At 38.5% G+C, this 16,380-nt stretch overlaps 1 protein-coding gene across 2 annotated transcripts in view; it reads left to right on the top strand.

Moving 5' to 3' along the window:
* BCO1 (beta-carotene oxygenase 1) overlaps positions 1-16,303 on the top strand; it is a 58,594-nt gene extending 42,291 nt beyond the window's left edge. Inside the window, exons 2-13 of one of the 2 annotated variants that reach the window (XM_031063411.1) lie at positions 2,008-2,099; positions 2,444-2,596; positions 5,289-5,417; positions 6,741-6,870; positions 8,082-8,229; positions 9,099-9,246; positions 10,198-10,418; positions 11,274-11,531; positions 12,617-12,719; positions 13,327-13,421; positions 15,068-15,179; positions 15,346-16,303. In XM_031063411.1, the coding sequence (XP_030919271.1) occupies positions 2,533-2,596; positions 5,289-5,417; positions 6,741-6,870; positions 8,082-8,229; positions 9,099-9,246; positions 10,198-10,418; positions 11,274-11,531; positions 12,617-12,719; positions 13,327-13,421; positions 15,068-15,179; positions 15,346-15,518 (1,581 nt within the window). In that variant the 5' untranslated portion in view covers positions 2,008-2,099; positions 2,444-2,532 and the 3' untranslated portion in view covers positions 15,519-16,303. Of the gene's footprint in view, positions 1-2,007; positions 2,100-2,271; positions 2,342-2,443; positions 2,597-5,288; positions 5,418-6,740; positions 6,871-8,081; positions 8,230-9,098; positions 9,247-10,197; positions 10,419-11,273; positions 11,532-12,616; positions 12,720-13,326; positions 13,422-15,067; positions 15,180-15,345 lie in introns of those variants that run through there. The other variant, XM_005428761.2, reaches the window with a different exon arrangement.
* Positions 16,304-16,380: the final 77 nt, after the last annotated feature.

Here is a 16,380-nt window from a genome sequence, read left to right as displayed (position 1 = left end):
TTTAACTGGCTCTGCTGCCTTGGAAGGCTTTGTTTAGATTAACCACAGACATCACATCCAAAATGCAACATCCAGCCTCCAAAAATGTCTTCATGGCCCTTTTAAATTCTGGGAGAGAATCTCAGGGCATGCAGAGACTGGAGGGAAGTGAAAGTGAGAAAGGGCCCAAGAGGAAACAGCTTGTGGCCTTCACCACAGCTGCTTAGAGCAGAGAGAAATACAGAGAAGCAAATTTGCACGTGGTGGGGAGCTGGGGACTTCAAAAATGTTGTCATGGAGGGTGAATAGAGAGAGGAAACTGTGGAGAAAAATGTGAGATTTGGTTGGGAGAGCATTTATATTTGAAGGGTTTTGCAACAAGAAGAAACATTGTGAAATAATAAAATTAGAAGTCGTCTAATCCACATCATCTACTGCTGATAATTACACATTATAATTGTAAATCAATGCTTTGATATTTTGCCATTTCAATGTAAAAAGGGGGAAAATCACACAGTTGGCAAGAAAATTAATCTCCGCATACTGTACTAAACTGCTTATTTGTCATTAGTGTGAGGAAAACAACAACAAAAATTATTTTGCTGGTAAATTAAGTATTTTTTACTGACAAGCAGGAAGAACTAACTTCATAAAGCTTCTTTATTTAAGTTGTCCAACATATGAGACAAAACCTTCAGTCACAGACATCTAAAATTAGCTACCAAACACATTTAGGTTGATTTCAGAAGCTGTTGGATATCTGCAGTTCCTTGTTCTTCCATTCAGACAACTTTTAAGACAGTTTCCAACTATCTCATCATGGCTGAACCTTAACCTACATGAACACTTGATGTGGAGGAGGCAAAAGGGTTTGAATTAATCTTTCTATTGCTTGCTTGCTCAATGGAAATCTTAATGTCACTACAGATTAGGTGTCTCACAGGTCAGATAATTAAAACTGCAGCATTAAGAGTGAAGACATAAATGGATGAGGATACACTGAAACAAACATATTAAAGCAAACCAGAACATTGTGGGGAGAGAAAAAGTCCCCTTGACTTAGTGAGAGTAGAATTGGGCAGCTTTGGTTTTTTGCCAGATCCTTTTCAGTCCCTAACATTGCTGAAAAATCCCTTCCTTGCTTTGTGTATGAAGTGAATCAACACCTGAGTGCACACACACTCTCACACATACGCAAGGACCCACATGCATATGTACAGTGGATATGCCTGTCTATGTGTTTGTATCTCCATATATGTGTAGATTTTGATCCCCTTCGTCTCCTACAGCCTTCTGGCTCAATCCTGCTGTTTATTAGTATTACTAATTCAAACAAAGACCTTATATTTTCTCTTCTAATCTGGCTTTTTATTTTGTTATCATCTGCTTCTGTCAGTACTTTCCAAAAAGAGACCAAGGCACGCTGTCCTGATGATCTCCTGGAGTGAAGATCAGCCATCAAACAGACAGGAGGTTTGGAGAAGAGGAACAATGTATAATAAATGTGTCAGAAGACATTTATTCTGTAGCACAAATTGTGTTTTGAATAAAATAACTGTTATAGTTTAAGAGATCAGTCAGTCTTAAGAAGTGATGTTAAACATTTTGGGAACAATGGTGATTCAGCTGAAAAAAATCGGATTTTAGGGTAACCCCATATGAAATTGCATAATATATAATTGTGCAAAGATTTTCTTTATCCTTCATGGTCAATGGAGCCTAAGATTTACTCTGCAATCACATGCTTTATATTGAAATAATTCTCTTTCCAGAGGATTTTAAAATTAATGACATTGAATTCAGTTAAGTACCTTATCTAGAAACAAAAGCATGAAGTTAAAAATCTGCCTTAGTTTTATGGAGTCCTGCCATACTTTCATAGGTGGATTTGGGTCACATATGGGAGAATATGGTAGAGTGAAAAGATATTTAGTTCAAAGATGTGCCACTCAGTTGACTCTGTAACAGCTTGTACATAAAGAAATACATCCCATGACTATTCAGTGGTGATAATTTGTTAATTTACAGAACTGCCCAGTTTAAAACCACAGAATGAAAAGAAAAGGATGATCCCCCTGCTCTGAAGTGTTTGTCATTCCCAAAGTGCCAAATCCAGAACGGTGAGCAGAGATTTCTTTTCTTTTCCTCTCCCTACCAGAAATGGTACAAGCATCCCCAGCAGTGTCTAACACTGGCCAGGAAAGCTGCGGGAGATGTTTCAGCTACTCCAGCTGTCCCCTGGCTGTGCCTGCCTCCCTCTGCCAGGCTCCTAAGGAACAAACAGCAGAGACAACGCATTTCTTACTTCCCCTTCGAGCCAGCGAAAGAGTTAATTTTAATACGAATGTGCAAGAATTAGAGTGTATGTTCTAGGGATTAAAGATCAGCTATTATAAATAGTCAATCTATAAGCCAGCGGCCACCAGCTCCGGCTGCACTTTGACCTTATCTTTATATGTAACAGGAAAGAGCCGCTCTGAGCCCAGCCTGGGGGGGACAAGGGCGCCTGCGGGAGCGGCGGGCAGAGCGCAGGCACCGGGGGCTCCATCGAACATGGATACGCTTTATGGCAGGAATAAGGAAGAGCACCCAGAGCCCGTAAAAGCTGAGGTGCAGGGTAAGTGAAAGAAAATCTGATGTAAAACCAGCCGCTATTTTGGCGTTTTCTGATGCGTCAAAATCGTGACTCTTCTTCACCCGAGGCAGCGCTGGAAAGGGAAACTGAGAGAGAGGCGCAAGGGAAATTTGTTTAAAGGACTGATCTCAGATAATATTTGTTACCCTACTGAGGGACTTTTCTCACTCCATGAGCATTTCTGTGTACTTTTCGAAAGTCTGTTTGAACAGGACTCACTGAAGTTGGTGGTGAGGGAGAGACCGGGATTCCGTCTCGGCCGCCCCAACCCCCATGGCTTCGCTCCCGCTTTCGCTTTCTCCCCTGTAACCCTTCCCTGCCCTCCGCTCCCCCGGGGCTCGAAAATCGGGGCTCTTCATCCCTGGCACTCCTCAGTAGCAAAGCACCAGGACAGGATGCCGCAGGGTAGCGTTAAAAAGAAAACAACCGAGGAGAAACTGCGGAGTATCCACAGTTTAAAGTGGCTCTCTAGTCTAGGGATGACACTCGACCAACCCGTTATTTTTCCCCGTTTCTTTTACTGACTTTTTCTCCCTACAGCTACAGGAGAGATTTGCTGCTGGGAACCCCTGCTTAGTCGTGGCCGTGTTGTTTGTGATATGCAGTCCAAGAAATGGTTGGAATCTGCCACTCCCAAGTACAAAACTTAAAACTTGCAGGGCTTTGTTTCTGTTCAGTTTCGTGGCTGAATTGGAAAAGATCTTGTGTCAAGTCAGACAAAGTGTTTTGTTTTACTGCCTTTGAATTATTTCATGCTTTTATGGGTTTATGCCTTTCAATTATTTTTTTCTCAAGATAACAACTTATTATCAAAACACTTGAAGTGATTTGCAAACAAACAAATTATCAAGCCTGATCTGTATTATGCAATAGTTTATTTGAACAAAGACTGCGTATTTCAGAAGGTAACATTATACATACAAGACATTTCTTCTTTGATAAAGAAAAGAGAGCCATGACTCCTTCAAATATTTTGGTAGTCCTGAACTCTGCCAGTACTTTGGCTCCTTGTTACTCAATATGTACACTGTAAATATCACATTTCTAACATCAGCTGCAATTTAACCCATGCTCTGCTACAGCCATGTGATTTTCTGAGATGCTGTTGTTACCATAGTTAATAAATATTTGAGGATTTCACTGTGTCATTAATGTGTCCTCACCTATTACAGAAAAGAATAAGGTCCGCATTTTTAAAGCTGTATAAGCACTTTTGGATGTTGATTTGGTGCCCAGTGTGATTTACAGAAATGCTTAATTCCCACTAAGATGAATTATCTGAAAACCTCACTAGTTGACCCATTGCTCCTTGTTTTTCATATTGAAATTATGTCAGAAATTACAAGGAATTGCACCAGAAATTTCAGAAACTAAATTAGGTCCACAGTGCTTTAAAAAGATCTTTTTCCCTTTCTTATATTTCCCAGCAAAATTATAATATATAAAAATTGCTATAGTTATTGCCTTGGTGTTAGAAAGGGAAGTAAGGTTTAGTTTTCCAGGCTCTTTTAGAAAATAACATTAACAACAACAACAACAACGATGATGATGATGAAGAAAGTTCCTCCATTGTGTCAACTTTTAATGTACCTCATGTATTCCAGAGCTGTAACCCTAATGGAGTTATGCCCTAACAATGGTGCCCCATCTCTGGAATTGCTCAGGGCCAGGTTGGATGGGATTTTGAGCAACCTGGTCTCGTGGACCTGCCCACAGCAGGGGTTGGAATAAGTTAATTTTTAAGGTCCACAGGAGGACATTTCTAGCTGTTGTAAAGGGGTTTTAGCAAGAAGGTGTGTCAACATAATCAATGTGGGGTCACAAACTAAATGATAAGGAGAAATGTAAGTTCTGAAGAGATTCTTATGCAAAGGCAATACCCAGAGCAGGAATTGTGTGGAGAAGCAGTATGTGATCCTAAATCTTCCTTCAGGAGTCACAGGCACAAAGAAGCAAGTCAAGCTTTTTATATAATATCTGATATGGCTTTGTTCATCTTTTAAAACCTATTGACATTCTTTAATTGTTATTATTCTGTGATTCAAGTGGTGGGTGATACATTTCTTGCAGGGATTTGATGACAAACATTTATGATTCAAGTCTCAACAGCACTTACACATTTTCAGTACAATATTCATATACTTTATTTGTGTACAAAACACTATATTATGACTAGTGTCATAAAAGCATTTCCCAAATTACGCTATATTATGCTGTGTAATCTAATTAATGAAATTTTAGTGGAATTAATTTAGCCTGAAGTCTAAGCTGATGTGCTGAAAGCCACTGCAAATAATATAACCTATGAAATATGTTTATTTCTGATAAGCTCAAGCTTTTTCTGGCACAAGTAGAAGTGTTTAAATGGATCACTGTGAACTATGAATGCAGGAAGGAAAGGTCCAATTTTATTTGCTTCCTGATAATTAACAAATTACATTCCAACAGTCTCATTTTGTTATAGTAATCCCTGATAGCAATAGTCATGCAGAATGTCACTAGTGCCACGTTTTTGAGTAGGGGAAATTTTAGTTAACCCAAACTCCAATATGGTACTGCAAATCTCAACACACCTACAGTCTGTCTGACTACATGAAGCCTCTGCCTTTAGGAAAACTGTCCTGGAACATTCTCCTTGACTAAATGAATACTGATAACTCCTTTTTGGTTATAGGGCAGCTGCCCACTTGGTTGCAAGGGATGCTGCTCCGAAATGGCCCAGGGATGCACACCATAGGGGACAGCAAGTACAACCACTGGTTTGATGGCCTGGCTCTGCTGCACAGCTTTACATTTAAAAATGGTAAGTTGTTGCACATTGGATTGAAAGGAACTCAACAAGCCTTACATTGCTAATTCTGTTCGGAGTTGGGTTGAGGTGTTGTGGGTTTTGTCTGCAGAGTGATGTGAGAGGGGGGAACTGCTGTGGGGGAAGTCTCTCCACACTCCCCCTGACACCCCACCCTTGACAGCAGCAGCTGGAATGTCTCTGCAGGGCTGTTTGCAGGGAGATTTACTTGTCCTTCCTTCTGCAGTGCTGAAGTTCAGTGCTGCCCTCAGCCCAGCCCAGCCCAGCACACACCCAGCCCTGGGCAGGTCACTGCAGTGCAGCCTTTGCCTCCCACCCCAAGAAAACCTCCGTGGGTTCCAGTGGCTCAGCCACAGGGACTGTGGTGCCCAGAGGCTGTTCTGCTGTGCATGGACAGCCCAGTTTCAGGGAGGACCAGCATTCCCCTTTTGGGATTCAGTTGCAGCTATAACAGCTGCCAGGAGAGAAACTGGGCCACTGTGTCACTTCACATGTCAAACCTCACTTAGAATATTTGACACCCTTCAGTCCCTCCTCCTGCCTGTCATCCTTATGGAGGAAACACAGGCAGCTCTCTACCCTAAACAATTCAATTTCTTTTTTTTTTCAGTTAAAAACATTTTTCACCTATTCAGCTGTTACACAGTGAGAGACAGGATGGTTTACCACCTGGATTCTTGTGGCAAAAAATATGTATCTATTTTTTAAATGGGATTTACTCCTGTTATCCTCTAATCCTAGTATTTACTTTTTAGTTCCCATTTCTGTGATTGGAAGCATTTAATGCCATTGCAGGATCTCTAGCCTGTCTAGCTCTACGTCCTTAAAAAAATAAACTATAAAGAAATAGTCAGTGTTTTTTAAATTGCCATTATGTCTTACTTACCTAAAGCAAACACAGCTCACTTAGTTCAAGTATAGTGGAGATTCATTAAACTGTTGATTCCTTCAAGCAATCTGTTACTCCCATAACTAAATTTTTGCCAATATAGGAGATTTTTCACCACCTGTAAATTGATTGTATAATTAATCATTTTTGCACACATTGTTTTATTTGCTGGAACAGTTAATCCAAATCCCTACTTTCTCCTCAAAATTTCCCCAGTGTTAGTAGTGGAAGTCAGGAAATCTTGACAAATTGTTACCAGTCTCAACAGCCATAAAGCCTTTAAAACAGGGAGCTGGGGGTATTGTTGGTTTTATTCCAAACTATTGTTGGCTAAGGGACAGCTGTTTGAGAAAATCTGGCTCTACCTGTGCTAATTTTTTGAAGGACTAAGTATAAAATGTGGTTGAGATCTGTTTGTTCCTCTTCAGGTGAAGTTTACTACAGAAGTAAATATCTCCGAAGTGACACGTACAACTGTAACATAGAAGCAAACAGAATCATGGTGTCTGAGTTTGGGACTATGGCTTATCCAGATCCATGCAAAAACATATTTGCCAAGTAAGCAATGCTTTTCCCAACAAGATTCTTCTATCTACTTCTCTCTTCAGCACAGATGTCTTTCTGTTTACCTTTGACATGTATGTACAAATACAACAGTTAATTTGTAAATTTACAATTGCTAAATATTGAAAAGGCCAAGAGATATGAACTGCCTATGGGTTAGTCTAAAGCAAATATCTTAAATTCATTTTATCACCAATATTTGCTGCTTTATTCAGTAATACAAGTAGATCATATAAAAAACATTTTCTTTCTCCAGTTAGTGAAACATTTTGATACTCTGTAAGGAGAGAAAGAAAAACATTTAGAGATGGGAAAGATACTAATACAAAGTCTATTCAACAAAAAAAAAGAGAAGCATCAATAGCTACAAAAAATTAGAAAAACTTTTTGATTAAAGATGGTTTAACAAAAAGGTGAGGTGTAGGCCACCATGTTATTCTTGGTCATGTAAAATTGGCTGTAGGGATTCACTAATAAGTGCAAATATGTCACCCTTCTCTCCTTCTTGCCACTGAGCTTCCTCTGGTGACCTTGAACCTGACATTTGGTAAGGACACATACACAGACAGTTATTGCAAAAGAGCTGATATGGTAAGTTGTTCCCCTGAGATGAGATTTTCTTCCCTCTTCCAATAGCAATAGAGGAACTCTGGCATTTGAGGTTCACAAGGGTTATAGCAACTTTGTCTTGGCTTCTAGTGACTGTGATGAAATCATACACTGATAAAGGAAACTGTCAAGCCTACATGATGTCCAATCTTCTTTGAAATCATAACTGTGATATGGAATAACACTGGTGACAAAAATATTACATTGGGGAGTATATAAATTCATCTATTTAATGAAGCTGAAAAACCTACCAGCTTTTAGGTAGGAACTGGTAGGCCAAACTTTCCCAAGATAGGCACAGGAGAGTGTGTAATTAATCCATGCTGATAAACCAGTGCATGTCCTAGAGGTGACAGAAGGAATGGGCCTGGGTGCCCATTTGTGCGTCAAAACCAGTTACTTGCATGTCCTTAACCCTCACCCAGGCCATGGGCATTGGAGAAGTCCATCTCCTCTGCTCTCCCAGCCTTTCCAGGGAGCTGGGGACAGCAGGGACAGGCAGCCCTAGGGCTGTGGCACTGCAGGGTCACTTGTGCTCCATGTGGGGGAAAGGCAGCTCTGGCTTCCGTGGCTCTAATGAAATTTCCTCTGGACAGGGCATTCTCCTATTTGTCTCACACCATTCCTGAGTTCACAGACAACTGTCTCATCAACATTATGAAAGCTGGGGATGATTTTTATGCTACTGGTGAGACTAACTTCATCAGGAAAATTAATCCACAGACTCTGGAGACATTGGAGAAGGTACAAACCACCATCTGTCATTCTGGTTCTTTGTCTGCTGATGAATAAATTTCAGGCTGACTCATGAGGATGCTTTAACATGTTCAGGACACAAAATGCTTTTCTTCTACTGTTGCCTTACTTTTGAAATAGTGGTAAAGTGAAATAGTGAAGATACAAAAAGATAAAAGAGATCTTTTAAGAACTCCTGAGTTAAAATTTAAATCTCATTTAGTTTGAGAAAAGCTGGGCTTTGAGCAGTTTCACTTGTACATAATCTGGGAAGGTTGCAGGAATAATAGCACAGTTACATGATTATTTTGGGTGATTGCCATTATTATGTATCTGTAGTTATAAAATTATTTACGTCATTAAAAATCAGTAGGTCAGTTATATGACTATTTTCAAGGACCTTATGTAAGATTTTATTTAATTATTAAAATGAGAACTTGAAATATTGAAACATATACAATGATTTTTTTTTCCTAGCCCACACTACAGTTTGAGTCCAATTTCCAAACTTTAGATAAAATAGAAACCTTTTAGCTCCAGCAGATTGCCAGACAGCTCTGTTAAATAAAGTGCTTTCAGGGTGAAATAGGCATTTGCAGAATAACTTGCTTAGCTAATCCTCCTTGATGTTATGTGGCTTCAAGGGAGAGGTGGCTCTAATTCAGACTCTGTGACTTGATTTAGCCTTGAGTAAGGAGATCATTTGAATACCTTTGAATACCTACACAAGTATTTTGGTTTAATTATTTAAATTTCAAAGCTATTTTTAAATGGGGTGCCAATATAAGGCTAAAAATCTGGTGGTTTTGTGCTGTTCACTGAGATCAATTTTCATTCTCTTACACATCTCTCAAATCTCTTATTGTATCATTTTCCAGGTTGACTACAATAAATATGTAGCTGTAAATTTGGCAACTTCTCACCCCCACTATGACAGTGCTGGAAATGTTCTCAACATGGGCACTTCAATAGTTGATAAAGGGAAGACAAAATACCTTCTATTTAAGATTCCTTCCTCTGTACCACGTAAGAAATATGTGTTATTGGTATTTTCTAGAAACTTGTTAGCAATTTCTTTTCTTCAAAGGGCAAGGGTGGTGATACAGCTGTTCTAGTAACCAATGGTGTTCATTTTGTTAATTTCAACTTATTGTGAACTTCATATTAACTGCTTAGCCTGTCTGGGCAAGTGCTGTTACAAAGGCTCCTCTTGAGTACTGTGTAAACAGGGTGTTTCAGTAGGAAGAAACTTACTTTTAAATGAAGGTTCTAAAGCAATTTTCTCTATAGGGCAGTACATATAATTTGAATTTGTGAATTTTAATTTCTGTGTAAATGAAAATTCTCTGCAAATGTTGATACTATGATTATAGTGAAAGCATGATACCAAATAAAACCTAATATAGAGTTAATTCCTCTCTAGCCTGGCCAATACTGGCCCTTGCTGAAATGCTGTCCATTGTTCACAGAGCAAATCCCATGCTCTTTTTCCTTCAAGATCTTTTTTTGATGTGCGTTGTTGAAAGTCATCTGCTATTGTGTTGCCTGTCCCTTCTTGAACAATCGAGAGGCCTTCTCCCAAAAGACCAGTTTGCAATTTCTAACTGGGGCTCAAATTTGGGAATATCTCCTTAGAAGTTAAAAAACACAGGAGCATTTGAACACCTTTTTAAAGCTGCTGATTTAGTTAAACATATTTCTCCTCCAAGCTGGAACTTCTGAAGACAGTAATCAGTGGAATCAAATCCCAGGACAAGGGGGCTGTGCCTGAATGGATCCAGCAGTGACTTCACTGCATTGCTTCCTGCATGCAAAGTTCTACGTTAATTATACAGCAGTAAACAAACACTTTCTTAACAGGAAAATGCAAATAAAACTTAAAGGAACTAGTTCTTCCCTGCCTGGGAGAAATTCAAGCACAAATTTGGAATGGAATTTATTAGGAATATGATTTTAATTTTTATCATTCATCTTCAGAACATGAAAAGAAGAAATCTTGTTTCAAGCACCTGGAAGTGGTTTGCTCTGTCCCTTCTCGCTCTCTGCTCCACCCCAGCTACTACCACAGCTTTGGAATCACAGAGAACTACATTATCTTCATAGAGCAGCCCTTCAGACTGGATATTCTCAAAATGGCAACTGCTTACATGCGAGGTGTGAGCTGGGCTTCCTGCCTTGCCTTTAACAAGGATGATAAGGTACTTTTCTTACTGCTGAGCAATGGAATCAGGCAGGCCAGTGACCTCTTCCACACTGTTCTGTTTTTCATCTGGTTCATTCATTTCAGTAGTCATTTGTTGGGTTTTTTTCAAACCTTGACTGTCACAGTTGCACAATTTTTTTAGAAGCTGTATGTTTTGGAATACTGTCTCTCATACCTAGAAATTTCTCAAATAAATATTTGATGCTGAAGCTCTTGAGAGAGAGGATAGTTTGGCATTGCTAGAAAATACTGTGTACTAGCAGAGAAATTCCAAGCTACTCTAGCATTTGAGACAGATCCAGTTGCTCCTGGTCCAAACAAAATTCTGCCTATGGTGGGTGAGATCTGCTCCAGGTGCATTGCATGTGCTGGAGAGCCCCACTGGTGAAAAAGCCTGCCCTGAACAAAAGAAGAGTCTTTCACTGTGGAAACTGAGGGAAAAACTGTTTTCTGAGGATTTTATTTCCACATGCTTTGGGAATCAACACATAAGACTTGCTGAGGTACAGGGCACCAGCACCACAGAAACTCTCAACCAAGGCAGATTTATTTAACTTAAAAAGAGAGCAGGGGATTTTCCAGGTTTTTCTGGAAAACGTCAGTCCTCAGCCTAACCCAAATAGTAATTTGCAACAGTAAAATGAGCTTAAAGTTTTTCCACACTCATTTTACTGCTGTGTTTTCTTCAGGTTGGAACCCCTTGTCTGCTAGCAGCAAACCCTGAGTTCTTAATATCCTTCAGTACAAATACACAGGGATTAGAGTGTTGATGGCTACCATTAGAAAACAGTTTTCTTAATAACTATTTGTTGATTCTGAATGGCTTTAAATAATGTTTTCTCTCTTTCAGACTTGGTTTCACTTTATAGACAGGAGGACTAAAAAAGAAGTGTCCACCAAGTTCTACACCGATGCATTGGTGTTTTTTCACCATATAAATGCTTATGAAGAGGATGGCCACATTATTTTTGATATAATTGCCTATACAGACAATAGCTTATATGACATGTTTTATTTAAAAAACCTGACTAAAGACTTTGAAGAGAATGCCAAACTTACCTCCATACCAACCTGCAGAAGATTTGTGGTTCCTCTGCAGTGTGACAAGGTAGAAAGAAAATGACTTTTTAACCTGTTTTCTGATTGATAATTTAAAATACATCAGTGTGAATAATGGGTGTATTATTAGTTACCAGCCCTCGTGTGTAAATTTCTGATTCTGTGATACCCAGAGCTTGCAGAAGGTTTGGTTTTTGGATGTCCTGTGGGAAATGGCAGTGGGCAGCTGGACATGGTTCTGTGGATTGGATCCTGGTGCTGACACCATCCACTCTGGAGAACAGGGCTCTGAAGAACATGTCATTTTCTTCCCAATGAGATTAATTGTTGTATGCCATCAAACAGAAGCAGACAGACCCACTTGGCTGCTAACTGCAAGGGCATGCATGAGGTTTTGCACAATCTGTTTCTTACATTTCACTGGAAGCCCACATACAATACATGCATGCTCCCAACTGGTGCAATGGTTCAATTAAAACTAGAAGATTTCATTTAAGTGTGATATATAGCAGGAAGAGAAAAGATTTTATCTTTTAGTTTAATTTAAAGCATCACTTTACATCATTGTTTGCAGGGAAGATTTTATACTGCCCAGCAACCTGGGCAAGTTTCTGCCTGATACCTTTGGAATGGATATTACTTTTTCTTTCTACATCCTAGAACATTGCTGCCCTGTTCTTTTCTCAGAAACAGCTCTGCAGCAATGACAAAGGATGTGATGGATCACACTAGCTGTTCTGCAATCTTAAGAATTCAGCAGTGGGACATTATAGAGTATATCACACCTATTTTTGCACTTGATTTTTAGCAGGTGCAAAAACCTAACCTTGGTGACTTGCAGTGAAAATTTGACACCTTGTTCCTTGAAACCCATCTTCATTCATTCAATTCTCAAATTTATGGTACTTCTGGACCATAGCCATGTGCATCTAAACATTTCTAAGGACTCAGTGTGATTCAAAATAATTATTCTATATTATAATAAAATACTCTGAGTGCACCAAAATTTCTAATGAAAACCTCAGAATCTAAAATGCCATAAATTGTTTATATTAATATCAAACCTGATGAAAAATCTAACTTAGAAGGGTATTTTTAGAGATCCATGACATTTCCAGCATTTTTCTCTTTCAGGATGCTGTAGTGGATTCTAATTTAGTCACACTTCCTTCTACTGCAACTGCTGTAAAGGAGAAAGATGGAAGCATCTATTGCCAACCTGAAATCCTATGTGAAGGTGAGATACATCCTTTAAATATCTGGTGCTACATCCGTTTATTTATTTATTTATCATTGTATTAATACAGGATTCCAAGTCTGATCTTGCAACTATTAATATGGCTTGCAAATCTACTTGTTAAAAGACAAATTTTAGTTAAATAAGCCTGTTATAAGTAGTACTTCAAGTTTTGCTGCATTTTATAAAGATTGCTTTTGAAAGAGGATTTTTAACCTTTTATCAGGGCATAATAGCAGAAATATGTAAATACAAAATAACCTAAGGTGAAAGTAATTTCTTAGAATGTTAGCCTCCAAGTCTATCACAGTTATAAAGAAAGGAAAAAAACCAAAAAAACAGAAAAGCCCTCATAAATTCCAGTCTAATGAATCCCTAAGAATAAAAAATTGTTGCCTTTTGAACTAACAGCTGTGGCTTACTTATGTTAGTACCCATCTTCAGATTCTTAGAAATTCGGACATTCAAAATCTATACAACACCTTTATTAAGTAGTTCCAAGGTTTTTTACAGGGCAAAACCTCCTGAAGATTGGTGTGTCTATATAGATGTACATTTGAGGTTTTCTTTTGTTTTATTTCTAAGTCTTGAGCTTTCTTTTATGCAGGGATAGAACTGCCTCGCATCAACTATGGCTACAATGGCAAAAAATACAAATATGTCTTTGCAACACGAGTCCAGTGGTGTCCAGTTCCTACAAAGGTATAAATAACATTTATAATGTCAGTGTTTTCCCATTGATGAGCCACTCACATGCAAAGAAACACTAAATGCCTAAATTCTCATAAGGATAAGTTCATGTTGTACCATTTCCTTCATAAAGTATTCATAAACTCAGGCTTCTTAGTCCAGCTTTATGTTCCATGAAAGTCTCTTGAATAGCTACTGAGACCCTCACTCTTCTGCTAAATTGGGCTGAACCTTCTGTGATGTGCCAGGAACTACAAAGAAGAGAGTAGGAAAAAGAAGTATTATTTACATGTATATATATTTTTTCCCTCTAGGAAGCATAGCAGAAAAATAAGATATTGCAATACTACCTAATAAATTTTAAATATTAAAACAATATCTAATTTTTATATTTTGCTGGCTAGTTCTCTATTAGAGGTAGCAAATGCTTTGTTTACGTGTGTATGATGCCAGGAGACAGCCTGGAGTACAAATAGATTAACAGGGAAAGTATTTAATTACGATGTAAAGATTAAACAAAATTAAGCTAAATTAAAGATTTAAATGTATGAGTATTATATGGACAAACTCACTCTTTACAATTCTTGTTCTGTCACTACAAGGCAGCACAAATTGAAGTCACTGTTGGTTCTTGCATATAATTTCCACAACTGATTACAAAATAGAGCTGGATTTCTGCATGATGCAAGAAGATTTATTGCAGCACATCTGACAATAACTCAAACAAATCTGCAAGTTCATTATTTACAGTGTAGATAATCTCTGCTTGACTCAAATATAATAAAAGATGCTGGTAGGAAGATCTTTTTTCACATCAGTTGCAGTTTAATGAATGCAAGAACAACAACCTAATCCTTAGGTAAAGTCTGTCAGTGAAAGTGCTGTCATCTTGGCTAGAAGAGAGAGTTCTTTCTAATTCTTCCTCCTGTAATTGGAATAGTTTCAGTTTTGTGTAAACATATTTTTTGACTAAATATCAAAATGGAAAAGAATAGAACTGCATCTCTATGGGTAGAAAAAAGGCCTTAATGGAATTGAACTGAAAATGCCAGGCATCCCCTCTGGCCATTGCTTTGGCCACTCAGTGAGATGAAAATCCACACTCTGCTCCTTCAGAAAACACCAGTGTCTGCCTCCCTGCTTTGATCTTTACACCTCACTAGGAACAGCCTTTCTTCTGGCATGTGTACCCTACTGCACAACAGAAGGCCTTGAGGAATATGGAAGTAGCAATAAAAGGAAAATAACTCACAGGATTAGAAAATGGCAATTTAAATCCTGTTTCCTACTTTACTACAGAATCTCAGTGACTTGGAACAAGTCACTTAAATATTCTGTGTCTTGGACTCTGCAGTGAGGGACATTACTTACAGTGAAGGCTCTCTTGTGGCCTGTTAGCATTTGTGAACTATTAAACACCATAAATGAAAGGTGCAATTGTAACCTAGTGAAATGAAATTAAAATAACATTGTGTGGTTATGCAGCCATAAAATGTGACTTCAAAATGTAACATTTTCCTGGTGTTTTTTCTTGTGATGATACCTGCCTTAACTCTGAGCATTGGTCTCCCCTGCCAGCAGTCTGTTCATGTCGTACCTTTGGAAAAAGCCACTGCCAGGGTCACTGACTTTTTTCTTTTCTTGTCACAACCATGTAGATTGCAAAATTTAATACCCAGACAAAGGAAATGCTCCAGTGGGGACAGGATGACTGCTGGCCATCTGAGCCTGTTTTTGTTCCCAGACCTGATGCAAAAGAAGAGGATGATGGTAAAATAATGACAACCTTCTGAAAACTGGGGTTACATGAGTTTTGTATTAAATCTTACAAGATTCAATATTCTTAGTCAAGAAAGTGCTTCCACTTTGAGATGGGGTTATCTTTTCTGCTTAGTGAAATTTTTTACATTTCTAATTCTTCATTTGTGTGTCACAGGTGTTGTTCTGACCTGTGTTGTGAAGACTGATCCAAAGGACCCACCCTTCCTACTTGTCTTGGATGCTAAAACATTCACAGAGCTGGGTCGAGCCATAGTGAATGTGGAAATGCATATGGACCTGCATGGAGTGTTTATACCACAGCAAGACATGAAAACTGAGACTGAGTAAAATCTATTTGTTATATTGCACAGACTGACATAACCTTCTACTGAATGTGGGATAATATCCTTCAGGAACAGCCTTCTCTTATGATAAGAAATGACTAATTATAACCTCCTCAATATCTACATATAATCTCTTAAAAGAGACAGAAATGACTTTATTACAAATCATTGTGTGCACAACTGGTGTATCACTATTCCAAAAGAAGAATTATCAATATGAAGTGCTAATGTCGAATACAGCTTGTGGGGCAAGGAATAGGAGAGAAAGGTAACAAGAAATGTTTTATTTGAGTGGAACAAAGCTTTCTGAGCAAATGAAGTACTGTATTCATAGGGTGACACATGGCATGAGTCACTCATGTCTGCAGGTCATGTAACTTCCATGGGCTGTTGCAAGACTGCAGCTGACAATGAAAGTTGTCTCCTGCCAGAAAACCTCATGTTAAACTATCTACCATGATACCAGTAATTCATGGCAATATATTCTCTTGGTGCTTGATTTCTTAAACTCTACCCTAACCAAAGTATTATGCTGAGGTGCTACATTTTTCTTATCCAGAACCCAACCCCTTCCTCCAGCTTTTCTAATCATTTCATGGTGTATTTTTAGCTTTTATGTTGACAAAACCAAGTAACTTTATTGAAACAGAGTACATGGTTATGTGTAGCATTCAATTATACTTTAGTGACATTCAATCTTAAGCAGTTTGTATTTAAATCAGTTTTCCTTGGCAGAATATCTGCCATGGCATTTCATGTAACTAGATGATTACATTGTGTAAAAAATAAGAATTGTTTGCTATTGCCACTATTCTCTGTTAATAGCAGTATGTATGTGAATGAGGGCAGTGTATTCCTAGCAGAAC

The sequence above is a fragment of the Geospiza fortis genome, unplaced genomic scaffold (genome assembly GCF_000277835.1).
Source record: "Geospiza fortis unplaced genomic scaffold, GeoFor_1.0 scaffold1081, whole genome shotgun sequence".
Taxonomy (NCBI): domain Eukaryota; kingdom Metazoa; phylum Chordata; class Aves; order Passeriformes; family Thraupidae; genus Geospiza; species Geospiza fortis.
This window is presented reverse-complemented; position numbering and strand designations above follow the sequence as displayed.